Source organism: Pipistrellus hanaki (genome assembly GCF_964339955.1).
Source record: "Pipistrellus hanaki genome assembly, chromosome: 15".
Classification (NCBI taxonomy): domain Eukaryota; kingdom Metazoa; phylum Chordata; class Mammalia; order Chiroptera; family Vespertilionidae; genus Pipistrellus; species Pipistrellus hanaki.
In genome coordinates this window covers 40,379,531-40,395,343 of record NC_140517.1, presented here as the reverse complement: position 1 = coordinate 40,395,343, position 15,813 = coordinate 40,379,531, and the positions used below count along the sequence as shown (strand labels likewise).

Below are 15,813 nucleotides of genomic sequence, written 5' to 3'. Positions count from 1 at the left end.
CAGCAGCTCCAATGGAACCAAAATATAGAGGGATAGTAAACTGGAAGGAGGGGGAAAGGGTGGCAAAAATGAAGGGAGGAGGAGGTGGGTCCTTGGCACAAACTTCGCCCTGATCCATGTGACCAGGTGAGTGATATTGCACCAGGAGTCCCGGTGCACAGAGAAGAGGGACAGCAGATCCCATCAGTTTGTACTGCGGTGCCTTTGAGCTTTCCTGGAATCCAAGCTCTTCTTGCAGAGGAAGAGACAGTGCAGGCAACAGACTCCATGGAGTCACTCTCAGCCCCTATCCGCAAGGGACCTGTCCCCTGGAAGGGGCTCCTGCTGGCTGGTAAGGAAGGAACAATCCCTGGGAGTGGACTGAAGGGGGGAAGATGGGGACTTGCTGGGGTCTCCTGTGGAGGACAGCACTCTGAGAGTGGAGGAGATTATTTTGTGTGGATCTGAGGGGAAGGGATAGGAGAGCAGAATAGGATGGGCAAGGGAGATGGATAATAAGTATCAGGGAAATATCATGAGCTGGAAGCGGAATCGGGCAGGGAAACTTCAATTGCTGTTACTTCCTAAGTTATTCATCACTGAGTATTGAATTTTGAAAACTGACCATAATAATAACAACATATGTCAGGAGGCACCAGAAAAAAACTTAACCAGGAGTTCTAAACACTGTCCTTACCACCAGCCTCAGGAGAAATACATGTCAGGCTGTGCAAGACTCTGGGAACATTCATTCACCCACAGGTACTTGCAGCCTGTTGCAGGCACTGGGGATGCAATATCTGACAAGCCTCTGTCCCATGGAACTCATGTTCTATGGGTGGAGAGAGATAAGAAAATATCTACATATGATGTCAGGTACCCACAAGCGTTATAAAAAGAACAGAGGAGAGATCATAAAGTGATTCACAGAGAGTCTTTAGGGAAGTGTTCCATGAAGGTGCCTCCCATGGACACCCCTAAGAGTCAGCAGGGGTCTGAGGGCAGTGAGTGTGTGAACCTGACAGACACCTGGAAAAGAGACTGCAAAACAGAAAAAGTAACAGGTTCACAGGTGCTGAAGTATTGGTGGTCAGGCTGTTAACCTTGACCACCAGGACACACACATATACTCACACACACACACACCCAGGCTGTTTCAAATCCGAGGGCATCATCTTTCCACCCCTATGCAGAGCTCCCAATATTGATCAATTTCTCTCTTCCTTCCTAGTTTCACTCTTAAATTTCTGGAGCCTGCCCACCACTGCCCAGCTCGCTATTGTGTCAACCAATTCTGCTGAAGGGGAGGATGTGATTCTACACACCCGCAATATGCCTCCTAATGCTGCAGGCTTCATGTGGTACAGGGGGGAAGGGGCAAACCCCAATCGTAATATTGCAATTCTTGGAACGCACATAAGAGTTCATACAGCAGGGCCTGCACACACCGGTCGAGAACAAATAAACCTGGATGGATCCTTGCAGTTAAGGAATGTTACCCTGAAGGACACAGGAATCTATACCATAGTAGTCTACCTTCCATACACCAAAAAGGAAATTGGATTTGGACGGCTCGATGTATACCGTGAGTGATTGCTCTCTAACCTCTGGGTGTTGGGTGGGTGGACTTCACTTCACACGCAGGACCGACAGCACTGGACTCTCCTCCATCCCCCTCTGCATCACATTCTAGGTTGGGTTTGTGCATTTAGTGCAGGACTCACCCAGTGGAGACAAACTTTCTAAGGTCAGAGTTCCCTTTATGGATTCCAGCCATGCAGACATTCTCCAGAGAGAGAACGGCCAGTCTGATGGGAGTGGCTCAGCTGAGGGAGACCAGTCTTAGTCCAGGTCCCTCCCCATGACATGATCCTGAGAAAGACCCTGAAGGTCTGGGCCAGGACCCATCCTGAGGAGCCCCCTGCAATCCTCATAAAGAAACTCAGCTTTGGCAGCCCCTTCTTGACCCTCTGCCCCAGGGCTCCTGATTCCAGGGACCCTGGGGATCCTGTGTCAGGTTGGGGTTAACCTCCTGGGAACGGCTGAGTGGGCACAATGGTTTCTGGGTGTTTGAGTCACAAGGCTTTTGAGCTGCTCACCAGCCAGAGCTCAGCCACATGAGCCACAACTGGATAGGGATGGTCCTTCACCTGAAACTGTGTGTGGATAGCACAGATGGACAAGGTCGTCAGGCCATTTGTGAACTACACTGAAAAATGTAGAAGAGTCCAGAGAAAGGTCAGAATCACAGGGAACAAAAGGAGAAAAGATGCTCCTGGCAGCTTCTGGTCCACCAGGGATCAGCCCAGGAGATTCTCTCTTGGATTTGATCAATAACAGATGTCAGCTCCACTGTCCTGATGTTTAGTTAGATACTGTAAATATTTTATTGTGAATACACTGACACCCTGGCAGTCAAATGTTCATCATACTTCATTGAGGGGTAACCGAGGCACAGGGAAATAGAAGCAGAGCTACCCAAACCATGGGAGTCACTCAAGGTCTGTCTGTATCCATAATCCCATCCGCTCCTCCATCCCAGAGGGATCCCTAAAGAAACATTGGTTCTTCCCTTAGGCATCCCCAGTTCAGAGAGAGATCGTGGTCTGGGAAATAACACCAAATGGAGAATTAATTTATTTGTATTCTAGAACCAAATTACCTGAAGTAATCATGAGTCAGTGCTGGGAACACCCAGACCTTCCCTTCAGGTGGCTGGTCCACCCCTCCTCTACTGGAGTTGAAGCCACTGATTTGTTTCCTGATGTGTTGGAGTCACTTCCACTGGATATAAAGGAAAGGACTTTGCCTGCTCACTCCCCACTTTACATTTGTAACCAGATAAGGGATCAAGATGTAACACACTTTTTTATTAATTAGGAAGAAATAATTGGTTTCTGAAGGGCAGAATGATCTAAAACCTCTTCAGATGCTGAAACCTGGAGAGTCTTTGAAACTCTGGCCACATGGTAAAGGCTTCTTGTCACTCCAGAGGTTGAGACCCATGTCTCAGACCCTTTGCTGTTCTCTAGAGAAGTAGTCCTTCCTGCTATTGCTCTTAGGCCCTGAGGTATTAAGAGTAATTTTTTGCATATGGGGAAATTTTAAGGTATTTCCAAATTTCTATCTCAGAACCACCAAACACAAACAGTCCACAAGGGCCAGAATGTCAGCAATCTGTGCTCCTTTCTTGCTGTCAATCACCCCTTTTGCATCTGCACAAGCTTCCCCTGACCTCAGTACAGGGAGGTTGACTGTAATGACCAAGGGAAAAGCATATGGCTCTGCTGCCACAGTCAGCTCCTGTTTGTCCCTTCACTCTTTTCTAGCTCATTCCTTGTCCTCTGCTCTATCATTTATTAGCTCTTTGGATCATATCAGTCACACTCACCTGGAAAGGCCTGACTCAGCTCTTGGCCCCGGGGTCTGCATAGTCAACTGACCACAGGCTTGATCCTGGACAGTCCCCATGTTTTATTTATGCTCCAGTCTGAGTCTCTAAGATGTCCTGGGAAATGGTACCCTCTTCAAAACACACCTCAGCTGGGCAACGATGGTCTGTGCAGCTAGAAAAAAATCAAATCAGCTGGTCAGTGAAGAAGTAGGAGAGGTGTGGGAGGATTGGGGGGGGGGGTCTCTAACTCTAGGTTCTCTGTTGTTCCACAACCAAATCCTGCTAATCTATTGAATGGTCCCCTTCATTTGTTTGCATGTGGATATTGCTGTTCAACACCATTTGTTGAAAAGGCTGTCCTGCCTCCACTGAACAGTCTTGTTTCCTGAGAAAGGTTGTGCTTTCTCACAGACATAGAGGATTTAAGTTCTCTGAGGGCTCAGATCCCCAGGCATTTGTCTTGTGATACATATACCTGCCTTATTCTTTTAAGTTGGCTGAAAGGTGAGAGGTGCCAAGTCTGATTGAAGAATCCTTGGAGGACTCAAGTGTCCCACACAGGGCAGTGTTCTCCTGTTACCTGCTCAATGGAGTTACCCACACCCAATATCACAAGCATCAACTCTGAGAGTTTTGATTTATATTTTTTCTAATGATAGTGATGTTTAGCATCTTTTTCTGGGCTTATTGGCCATTTGTATATCTTCTCTGGAGAAATGTGTATTCAAGAGGTTTGCCCATTTTAAAATCAGGTTATTTGGTGTTGTAAGAGATCTTTATATATTCCAGATATTAATTCCTCACCCTATTAATAATTTGCAAAGTATTTATTTTATACCATTCCACAGATCACGTTTCACTCTGTTGATTGTGTCCTTGGATGAACAGAAGTTTTCCATTTTGACAAAAATCTAAATTATCTAATCTCTTCTGGTCTGAGTTTCTAGTGTCATATTCAAGAAATCATTGCCAAATCCAATATTATACTGCTTGCCCCTGTTTTCTTCTAAGAGTTTTGTAACTTCAGTTCTTACCTTTAGGACTCAATCCATTTTGACTGAATTATTGTGTATGGTAAAAGCAATGATCCCCTTTATTTATTTGCATGTAGACATTGCTATTCAACAGCATTTGTTGAAAAGATTGTCCTTTCTCCATTGAACAGTCTTGGCTCCTTTTATCAAAACCATTTTATTGTATCTTTTGACAAAAAGAAGTCTTTACGCCAGTGTCACACTATTTTGGTTACTTTCCCTTTGAAATTAGTAACTGTGAGACCTCCAATTTTAATTCATCCTTTTTAAGTTTGTTCCAAACATTTGGGATCCATTGAAATTTCACATAAATTGTGAGATGGATTTTTTTTTTATTTCTGAAAAAAAGTAATTGGGATTTTGATAGGAATTGTTACAAATATGTAAATAGTCGATGGTCTTGGAATCAATGAACATGGATGTCTTTCCAGGTATTTGTTTCTTCTTTACTTTCAGAAATGTTTTGTTAGTTTTCAGTGTATTCATGACTTCCACCTTATTATGTTTAATCCTAAGTATTCTAGTCTTTTTGATGCTATTGTAAATGGAATTGTTTTCTTTATTTTATTTAAGGATTGTTAATTTTTGTTTAAAAAATGAAAATGATGCTAGATGTTGATTTTGTCTCTGGAAACTTATCCTTTTTTTATTAATTCTAATAGTTGTTTTAGGTATGTACATGGTGAAATCTTAAGGGTGTTCTACAATAAGGTTGTGTTGTCTTCTTAAAAAACTATTTTTATTCCTCTCTAAATTGGATATCTCTTATCTCATCTTCTTGCCTGATTTTTCTGACTAGTTGAATTAGGGGGAAATGGCATCCTCATCTTATTCTTGATCTTAGTACTGTTTTCAGAGGTTCTCTGTGTAGTAATGTGTTAGCTGTGGACTTTCATGAGTGGTCTTTACCATATTAAGTAATTTCCTCCTATTCCTGTAGTTCCCGTCTTCTGTTAAAGCCATAACCACTTCTCTTTAGTGATTTATTTCACCATTATATGCAATCAGCAGGCCTGGAAATAAAATCCTGTTCAGACTGAGGAATCCTATAGATTGAACTTCTCCAGGTCCAAGGTCATGAAGACTGAGTTGGGCCATCTGTATGCCTAATGAGTTATTTAACAACAGTTAAATGCCCTTTCACTTTTTGTAAAGTTGCCCTTGGCCTCAGTAGTGGACATAAGTGGTAAGATTGCCTTTCTTTTTTTTTTTTCTTTTTTTTCCTTTTTTTTAATAATATATTTTTTTATTAAATTATTTTTGTACATATACCACTGCCCCCCTCTTCCCATACATACCCTCCCTCCCCAGAGAATTGTGTCCATTGGTTGTACTTATATGCATGTATACAAGTCCTTTGGTTGATCTCTTATCTCCCCCAGATCTCCCCAACCTCCTCGCTGTAATTTGACAGTCTGCTTGTTGCTTTACTGTCTCTATATCTATCTTTTGGTTCTTCAGTTTATAATGTTCTTTATCATCCATAAATAAGTGAGGTCATGTGGTGTCTCTCTTTCATTGACTGGCTTGTTTCACTCAGCATGATGTTCTCCAATTCCATCAGATTGCCTTTCTTAACATATACAAAATTTTTAAGTAAAAAAACTAAACTAAACTAAACAAAAAAACTCTTAGGAAAGGATTAATAAAAGCTCATGAGAGGAAAATTCCACCTTATGGTGAGGTTATAGGGCATGTAGGCTGCAAAGAGGTTACTTGTGTTGATACTACAAAGATGTCTATGGGAACAGGTCAGAAGTGAGTTGGGTTCAGAGAGGTGGTGCAGCCCTCTCTCTACACACTGCTACCTGAATAAAGACAATTGTCCTCCTGCAGAGTTCAGAACCATCTTCTGGTGACCTTACAGAGCTCACAGTAGACTCTCAGTGGCTAAGATGTCAGAGAAGGCAGCATGGTCCAGGTCCCAAGCTCACTCTCTATTAGCCATGCCCTCTGTTTCTCCACAGAGCCAGTGAGAGTGCCCACACTCCTAGCCAGCAACACAACAGTCATGGAGAATGAGGATTCTGTAGTCATGACCTGCTACACAGATGCAGTCTCCACCCAGTGGTTCCTCAACGGCATGAATCTGCGGCTGACGGACAGGATGAAGCTGTCCTGGGAAAACAGAACTCTCACCATAGACCCTGTCAGGAGGGAGGATGCTGGGAATTACCGGTGTGAAGTGTCCAACCCCGTCAGTTCTGTTGAAAGTGAACCAGTTGAGCTGGATGTAAAATTTTAGTGAGCTTCCTCCCTTTCTCTGTTATTAAACTGAATAAATTTTTGAACCCTTAAGTAGATATATTGTGAGGGTGGAAAGTCCTTTGAAAACTTGCATTGAGACAATAAATGCTAAAAAAAAAAAAAAAAAAAAAAAAACCTGACACTGTCATTATTGTTGACTTAAGATGATATTCTATACCAGATCCCACCTCCGTGTGACCTAAGTTGAACCATCTCCACAGTAGAGGTGAAACTGAGTCTTTCAAGAGAATGGCAGTGGTTGTGTGATTACCCTGGGTGCACATGATGAGTTTGCATAAATACAAGTTCTGTCCCATCTCCAGCGGGACATGTAGTAGATGCCCAGCCACTGTTGCTGGCAATGGGAAATGGACAGGAGGACACCAATGTGGGTAACAACATTGATCTTTTTTCTCCCTGTTTGATTCATTTCAAAAAATTTCTTAAGTCTTTTTGAGTATTCTTATTTGTGTGGCTATAGACTTATTTGCATAAACTCAATAGGATTCTATCTTCCTTGTTAATATGGTATAATTGAAAACCTTCATAATAAATTAAGACTTTGGCTCAAATGTCCTAGTTCAGACTGATGCCCACAGGATTAGAAATGACCTCATCTTTTATGAAGCTAAGTTTGGAATCTCTTGGAGATGAGGTCATTACCCAAAGCTAGAGGGTGAGGCTTTCTAACCTCAAGAGACTGTTAAAAGTCCATCTTCAGTTTCATAGAAACGCCTGCATCAGGTGTTTGTAGTGAATGTCAGTTCCTCTGCACTTAAGGTAACTAATCAGGCCAAATCCAGCAACACCAGCCATGTTGTAGGATGGAGAATACTCTTCTTCCTTGGAGATGACCTGTGGTCAAAAGGAAGGTGATTGTAGAGAGCAATGTAATGTCTTCATGGAGAACTCCAGAAGCACAACTTTCTGGGAGATAAGATCCTGGCTGTGTTCAGGAACTCTCAGCTCTTTTGCATCTGTTTATAAATGGCTGGGAAATTGCACCTCTTTATAAATTTCTGGAAATGATAAAGATGTAAACTGGGTCTTGGCTAAAAGAGATTTAGTTGTGTTCCCTCCACTGTGCAGAAAGCAGTTTTGTTCTGAACTAGAGGATTTAATGTTCCCTCAGAGTCACCAACCTTTACAAAGGTTTTTCTTGACAACATGTCTTTGTCGCCCATCCTTAGACCATTTATTTTATAAATGTAATTAGTAATTGCAGAGTCTTTCTCTGCACTTTTTAAAAATATATATATATTATTGATTTTTTTACAGAGAGGAAGGGAGAGAGATAGAGAGCTAGAAACGTCGATGAGAGAGAAACGTGGACCAGCTGCCTCTTGCACACCCCCTACTGGGGATGTGCCCGCAATCAATGTACATGCCCTTGACAGGAATCAAACCTGGGACCTTTCAGTCCACAGACCGACACTCTACCACTGGAGCCAAACTGGCTTCAGCTCTCTGCACTTTAAAACTTTCTGCCAGTGTTATGACCCAGAGAATATCTGCCTCAAAGACCTGGCTCCATCCTTTTGAAATGTAATCCTTCTGGTTTGGCTGTGTCCCAGTCTCTGAGGGAGAGTAGGAACCTATCTTGGGAGGGGAACCTTTACAACAGGATTTTAGGAAATGTTTTACATTTTCTTTCTATAAAGCCAATTAACAAACTCAGATGACTATAATTTCTTTTTTTTTTTTTTTAATCGTCCCAGGGGTGTTGAGTGTCATCTCACTGCCCTATTGCATGGTTCTGAATAATGTCTTTCTTGCCTCTTTAAATTTATTGGACACATGTTTTACTTTGTCATCATCTACCTGTAACTAGCTGATTCTGTCATTTTGCTCACAGTGTTGATCGTTGCCTTATTTTCAAATCTTCCAATTTCTTTCCTTATCAGCTAAAATTCTCCAAATAAAGGTCTCCAATTTTCCTGCCTCCTTTCTGACTTGGCATCCACAGTAGCATCTGATGTGACTTCTTAGATATTTTTGAGGCTCCAGGTTGCCTCAAGATGGCCTTTGCACCAGAATCTGAGAAAACATGCAGGCCTGAAAGGGTACACGTCCACAGGGACCAAACCATCAACAGTGTTCACATTATTTTCACTCCACCTTCAAGGAACAAGATCACAGAGATTTTAACAAATATTCTGCCTTAAACCTTAGAAAATCTAGTAATCATGCTGGTCCCTGACATGTCAGCCACCCACAGCTGTCACTAAAAGATGCTGTTTTGTGTCCCTCATGACCTGGAGCTCAGGCCAGACCAGAATCCTCATACTTGTTTTCTTCTTTATTGTTACAACCACCAGGTACCTGTTCTTAAAGATCCACATCGAGAACGTGAGAAATGAAAATAAGTATTTCATGTTCTTTGTGGCCTCTGGGGTATTTGACACCTAGCCAGAGGTGGATAAGCAGAAGTGGGCATAGAGGGGAGCTGTTGAGTGATAGGATCTGTTCAGAGCCAGGATGATAAATTGTAAAGCCTGGGGTGGGGAGGGGATTTGGAGATGTTAGGCATTATATGAGGTAAAGGGAACCTAAAGGTGCCCTGCAGGTGGGCTCTTTTGGGGAGGGTTCTGGATGGGGGATGAGTGATGGGGATGAGTGAGGGGCTATCTTCTACCTGTTGAGGGGGAAGCCAATAGAGCTTCTCCATTCTCCCAAATGGGAGTGCTATTCTCCCAAACTTGGATAGGTGGGAGGAGTGAGACACAGGGTTGGGGGAAAGGATAAGGTTCTTGAAGATGCATATTAGTGTCCTGACACCGGGACAAGAGGGAACACCAGATATACTGGCTGTCAAGAGTTACAGAATAGCCGAAACCGGTTTGGCTCAGTGGATAGAGCGTCGGTCTGCAGACTGAAAGGTCCCAGGTTCGATTCTGGTCAAGGGCATGTACATTGGTTGTGGGCACATCCCCAGTGGGGGGGCGGGGGGTGTAACGGAGGCAGCTGGTCGATGATTCTCTCTCATCGATGTTTCTGACTCTCTATCCCTCTCCCTTCCTCTCTGTAAAAAATCAATAAAATAAATTTTTAAAAAAGAGTTACAAAATAGACATAAAATAAGAATTAAGAGGGAAAAGCAGATGAGCATCTTGCAAGGAGTTAGGAGTCTAAAAAGTGAGGAGGGATGGGGACACCAAGAATGCAGAATATGAGCCTAAAAATTTGTTATTTGAGCCAGAAAATTAGTTGAAGTCCAGGGTAGTCAGACTATAACAGGAGTTGTCATGGAGCCTGGGGAAAGTGGAAAATGCAGGACAGGCTTGAGGGCGAGGACCAAATTGAGAGTCATCCTCCAGCCCCAACCCAGTAGAGATGTGTGCATTTGCCTCTCAAAGCAGTTTCCCCATGGCCTGGGAGAGCCATGAATGGCCAATTCCACCACTATACAAGACGTGCCTCAGCTGAGGAAATATGTTAGCCATGTCCCAGGGGATTTGTGTGTCAGTAAGTCAATCACTGATGGTATATGTGTGTTGGAGAGAATGAATTGAGGGCTGGCATGAACTTGAAGTGTGTGGATCATTTTCCTTCTTTGTTGACTAGTCAGAGTAACTTTCTGTGATTCCACAGGTAAGAGCTCTGAGGTAGGTAACAGGGATGGAGTGGTAGGTACCCATGGTGGTCACCTGTTCTTGTCTAATCCAGGATTTGTCACTTCCATCTGTGATGGATGCTTCTCTCCTCACTTGAACTTAGGTTGGTAGGTGTGGTAGAACCTAGGTTATGATGAGCAACTATGCCTACCTGGTAACATTACAGCCCACATTCAGACTCTCCAGCTCTCCTTAGGCCTAGAAGCCTGTTGGTAGCTGTTGTTTTATTGCTATAGAAAAATATGGCCTTGCTCTAAACCCTAGGAGTCTGCATGTAATTATTTTATTAGGTCTCACCAGAGGTTTCACAAAGCACCTTTCATTCTTCTAACATCCATTAGCAACTTGTCCTTTTCTCTGGAGAATACATCCTGCATGGCCCAGACTGGTGGAGCCATAGATGTGGCAGATCCCTGACTGGTCACAGATGTGGATTCCCTATGGCTCATGCTTTGCTTAAACTGCTGATCATAAGAGTTGATCCTGTCTCTGGTGTCACTGTTGTCACTAATATTATTATCTCAGAGCATCAACATTAGCAGGCATCACTTCCACCCTTTGGAGTACATGTGTCTTCTTAAGGCATTCAGAACCTTTCAGTTTTGTTTATCTTTAGCAGGAAAGCCTCTGGTTCTCACCATTTTTATGACTTGAGTTTGGCATTAAATTAACTTGGAGAACAAACACATCCATTTGCCCTGATAGGAAGAGCTGGCTTCATGGGCAGCCACTTGAAGGGCCTATGGTAGGTTTAATAGATTACTTTTGTCATCCTGAAATTCTTAATTTGAACAAAGAGCCCAGAACTTTCACATGACTTTTCACAGTTCTGCCCCTAGGCGTGACCATGGGTTGGAAAAATTTTGTAATGTGGCCATCAGAGGGCAGCACAGCAGCAAGGAAACCTGGAGAAGCTATGAAGGGATGTAGAGAAGTATTTGGCCTTTTCTACTCTATTTATGTCATTACAACTATCTAATGAACAGGACCATCCCACACCCACCTCTGTAGCTCACAGAAGGAAGGTTATCTCTCTATAATATACTGCAGAGATTCAAATGTAAAGAAATCTCAGGTAGTTGTCTCAAATGTGAATGGCATTAAGCAGACACAATAAGCCTATACTAAATATTGGTCTTTATAAAAATACTGGAGAGACAGGGTGGAGAGAGAGAGAGAGAGAGAGAGAGAGAGGAGAAAGAAAGCAACTAAGTTTTGATCTTCCAAGAGGAAAGACCTTGCAGTATATAATGCCAAAAAGTAAAACATTAGTAAATAAACTCAAAGAATGTCATTTAAAGAAGACTTTGGTTCCATCCAGGAGATGGGGGGTGTTCTCATTGTTTGGGGCAGATATCCTAGTATGGCTCAAAGAAACCAGAACCTTCCTGTGATAACTTCCTGTTTTAACAGAACACACAGAGACACAGGGCTTATCATGGCAACTTTCAGTGTTGTCACAAAGAGAAGAAAGAACATCCAACAGGAGAAAGCTGGGACCTGGCTTTGCTTACAGTGTGAATATCAGACATAGAATAACTATTTCATGTTCCACCTGCAGGGGGAGTTAAAATTTCCTTAGGTTGTAGATAATTGCTTCAAAACAATTTACCTTCTCTGGTTCTTACACACTGATTAAGATCTGTCCTAGAAGCCCAAACGACCCTTTAATGCAGTTTCTCATGTTATGAAACTCGAGGAACTGTATTAAACAACCATAAAATTATTTTTGTTGCTACTTCATAACTTATAATTTGGCTACTGTTATGAATCATAATGTAAATATCTGATATGCAGGATGTCTTAGGCGACAGCTATGAAAGGGTCCTTCGAACCCCAAGGGTCACAACTCACAAGTTGAGAACCACTGTTCTAGACTCTCATTTCTACTTAGGTTCCTTTCCAAATCCCTTGCTCAGATAGGAGATTGCCCCTCAAAGCACCCACAGTGTGGACTCAGCCTCCTTAGAGTTTCTCCTATGAGGCAAGATGGTCAGCAAAGCCACTCAGAACCTTCAGCTCCACAATGCCTTTGGACTTTCATTTCCTACCATCAACTCAATGCAGCCTCAATCTCCTTAGCAGGCAGCCCCCATTAGGCATGAAGAACATTTTCTCTTTGATGTCTCTTTGCTCTCCAGTATGCATGGGAGACAGACCTCAACAAACACACACGCTTTACACTGTATTGAGTTTACAAATATTTTATTCAGTTTCAAAATTGTCTCCTTTGTCAGGCAATTAGATTTAGTAAAATTATGGAGGCTAATGGACGATATAACTCTCTGAAGAAATATTTTCAATCAGAGAAGTCTTCATTTTCTGGTTATAAATGAATCAATTGGTTTAGCTGTGATTCATCCAGGTAAACAAGATATTGTTTACTCAGAGGTGAATATTGCCTGGCCAGTATTGCTCAGTGGTTGAGCATCCACATATGATTGAGGCCATCAAAGTACCTAAGAACGAGGCCAACACGATATATTTGAATGTGGCTGACACGGTATATATGAACGAGGCCGTCACGATATATATGAATGAGGCTGACACGGAATATATGAACGACTAAGTCATGGTTTGATTACTAGTCAAGGCATAGTCCCAATTTCAGGTCGATCCACAGTGTGGCATGTTCATGAGGCAGCCAATTCATGATTCTCTCTTGTCATTGATGTTTCTATGTCCCTCTCCCTTCTATGAAATAAAAAATATATATTAAAAAAAAGAATTGGAAAAAATTGGGGGGGGATTCTTTTTCTTAAATCACGTGAGTGCAGGTGGTTTATGAAAATTCTTCTCCTTCAAAAAATAAGTGATATTTTTCATAACAAACTGGGTTTCACTATAGCAGCAATCTTCCTCCTTACAAACTTAAGAATAGTCTCAATTGCCATCTTATGTGCTTGTTTTAAGACCTCCATTAACATGTTGTTTCGGTATGTTATTACTTTCTCTGGTAAAAATAGCATCTTCTTATTCATTATAAATGATGGGATTTGTCAACCACATATTTCATGAGCAGGTCTTGAATAAATGAAATGAAAATACTAGGTACTTCAGTCTCAGCTGTAACTTCAAGCCTGGTGCCACTTGTTCTGTGCCTGAGACTTAAATAATCGATGTGACTGAAAACAGGCCAATGCCATGAACAAAAAAGCGACTGGGTTCTCAGTTCCCTAGGACAAGAGCAGCCTGATCACCTCACTGACACACAGCAGGACTAGCAGAATTTGGAATGGTTTCTCAAGATTAAATACAAGGGGCGGGCCTAAGCCTGAGCTGTGATTGTGTGATTTCCCAGGAAAGGCTCCCAAAGCAAAGGGTTTAACATTGGGTAATCGAACTGACAAACTGCTTGGTGGGCTTGGCAGGTAACACCTGCTTGCTGTGGGAGTTACATAGGGGGGTCATTGTGCATCCTTAGAGTTTCTCCTATGAGGCAGGTGGTCAGTAAAACCACTCAGAACCCTCAATAATGCTGCACAAGTAATAAAATTTGATTTTTCTAATTAAAAAATGTGTAGGTGTTCATTTTAGACAGTTGAAACTATGATGTATGTTATAAAGAAATGAGCTGCAAAATCAAGGGGCCCTGGCAGAACACAGAGGATGTTCCGGAGCTTTATTTCTGCAGAAGGTGGGCAGCCAACACAGGGTGTGGTAGGCACCCACACGGAGTGTGAGGGCTGCTGTGGTTTTATTTCTGATGCAACAGTCTGTTTCTTACTCAAGATTGGTCACAGCATGAGTTCATATACTTGCACCATTGGATAGTTCAAAGGACGGGGAGGGGTTGACATTTGAGTTTTTAAGATGGCGGCCCCCAAGGGAATGCAAGTCATGGAGCCAAAATGGAGGCTGCTTAAAACTCCCTTCTTTGTCAGAAAAGAAGGTTTGAGCAGGGGGATGGGATGCTCTTTGAGAGGTCAGTCCTTCATTCTCCCAGGCGTGGACCCTAAATGAACCTCTTTCCTTTTGTACCAGCACCTGTCTCATGAGTTTGGTTTTTGATGCAGCAGCTACCCAAACCCGTGTTTTGGTCACATTAGTCTTGGTTTAGGATGAAGAGAATGTAGGAAGATGAGGGAAGGGTTAGGTTGTCAGGCACAGGCTGAGTACTGCAGCCTGCAGAAGGTGGAAAAGCCGGGTGAGCTGCTGTTGGGAGCAATACACAGGCAAAAGTCTATGAATCATAATGTCAGAGTCCAGCTTTGGTCAGAACAATATTGGCACTACACATTTCCCAAGGGAACAGATCTCTGGGCCTGGCATTTTCAACTTTCCCTCCAAGCTCTACAGAAAGACAAAATGTCAACTTGCCAGTGCCCCAAAGCCTATAATCCTGAGACTACAATTGGGCAGAAGTGCCACAAAGGAGGCACCGAGTGGAGGCTGAGGAGCAGCCTGGTGATGGGTTTGCGGTTTCTGATGGAAAAGGATAGAGAGACAGGGTGTTTTTCAAGCTTGCTGAGCCCAAGTGATTGAGGAATGGGGTGAGTGAGGCTTCGGGGCCCAGAACCTTAGATGTCTGTGATAAACATGTGGTTAAGGCCTCTCCAGGATAAGAGCTATCTGCAAGGTTTTCTTTCTTCTTACCTAAAGAATCCCTGCAGTGAAATGTGCTCTTGTCATCTAAGCATGCCCACTGTTTCATTGTTTTCCCAAAAGGCTGGTAGGGTTTACGCTGCACACGTAATAACATTTGACTCAAAAGCTGTGTATTCAAGGGATCCTTCACAGATCTGTCCAATTGTCAAGACTTTTCCCCACCAGGAGCTTGAAGTTCATGGCTCTTCCAGGCACCCGAGGAGGTGCTGACCATACCTGAAGAAGGGGAGGACCTGGGCTAATTGGGTCCCAGTGATCAAAACCATGATATCAAGAAGCCTTTGGCAGGTTTCTCTGTGCCCCATTCTTCCTGTCATTTTAGCTCTAGACTCTCGTTACTCCTTTGGTCCCTTTTCAAGTCCCTTAGTCAGATAGGACTTGAAACCACTCAGTGTGCACTCAGCCTCCTTAGATTTTCTCTTGTGAGGCAGGTGGTCAGCATAGCCACGCAGAACCCTCAGCTCCACAATGTTAGCCTTTGAACTTGCATTTTCCACCTTCAACCCAATGCAGCCTCAATCTCCTTGGCAGGCAGTCCCCATTATGCAAGAAGAGCTTCTTTCCAGGTCTCTCTGCTCTGCCCCATTGAAATACCCTATGCATGGGAGACAGACCTGTATAAATACAATGGCTTTACACTGTATTGAGTTTACAAATATTTTATATAGTTTCAAAATGGTCTCTTTAGTCAGACAATGAGATTCACGTTATGAAGGTATATGGATGATATAATGCTCCAAAGAATATTTTCAATCAGAGAAGTCTTTATTTTCTGATTATAAATGAATCAATTAGATTGGTTGTGATTCCTCCAGCAAGGCAAGATACCATTCACTCTGAAGTTATAATCATTGTCATTATAGCATCATCGTATCCATTATAAATGGACTAGATATGTTGACTAGGTATTTCATTAGCCTGTCTTGGATAAGTGTAA

At 42.7% G+C, this 15,813-nt stretch overlaps 1 protein-coding gene across 1 annotated transcript; it reads left to right on the top strand.

The window, feature by feature from the left end:
* The first annotated feature begins 72 nt into the window (after nucleotides 1–72).
* Nucleotides 73–6,764, top strand: LOC311633961 (cell adhesion molecule CEACAM21-like). The gene is made up of 3 exons (XM_084906994.1): nucleotides 73–331; nucleotides 1,211–1,564; nucleotides 6,375–6,764. The coding sequence occupies exons 1-3, from the start codon at nucleotides 268–270 to the stop codon at nucleotides 6,650–6,652; spliced, it is 696 nt and encodes a 231-aa protein (XP_084763120.1). The 5' UTR covers nucleotides 73–267; the 3' UTR covers nucleotides 6,653–6,764.
* The last annotated feature ends 9,049 nt before the right edge of the window (nucleotides 6,765–15,813 follow it).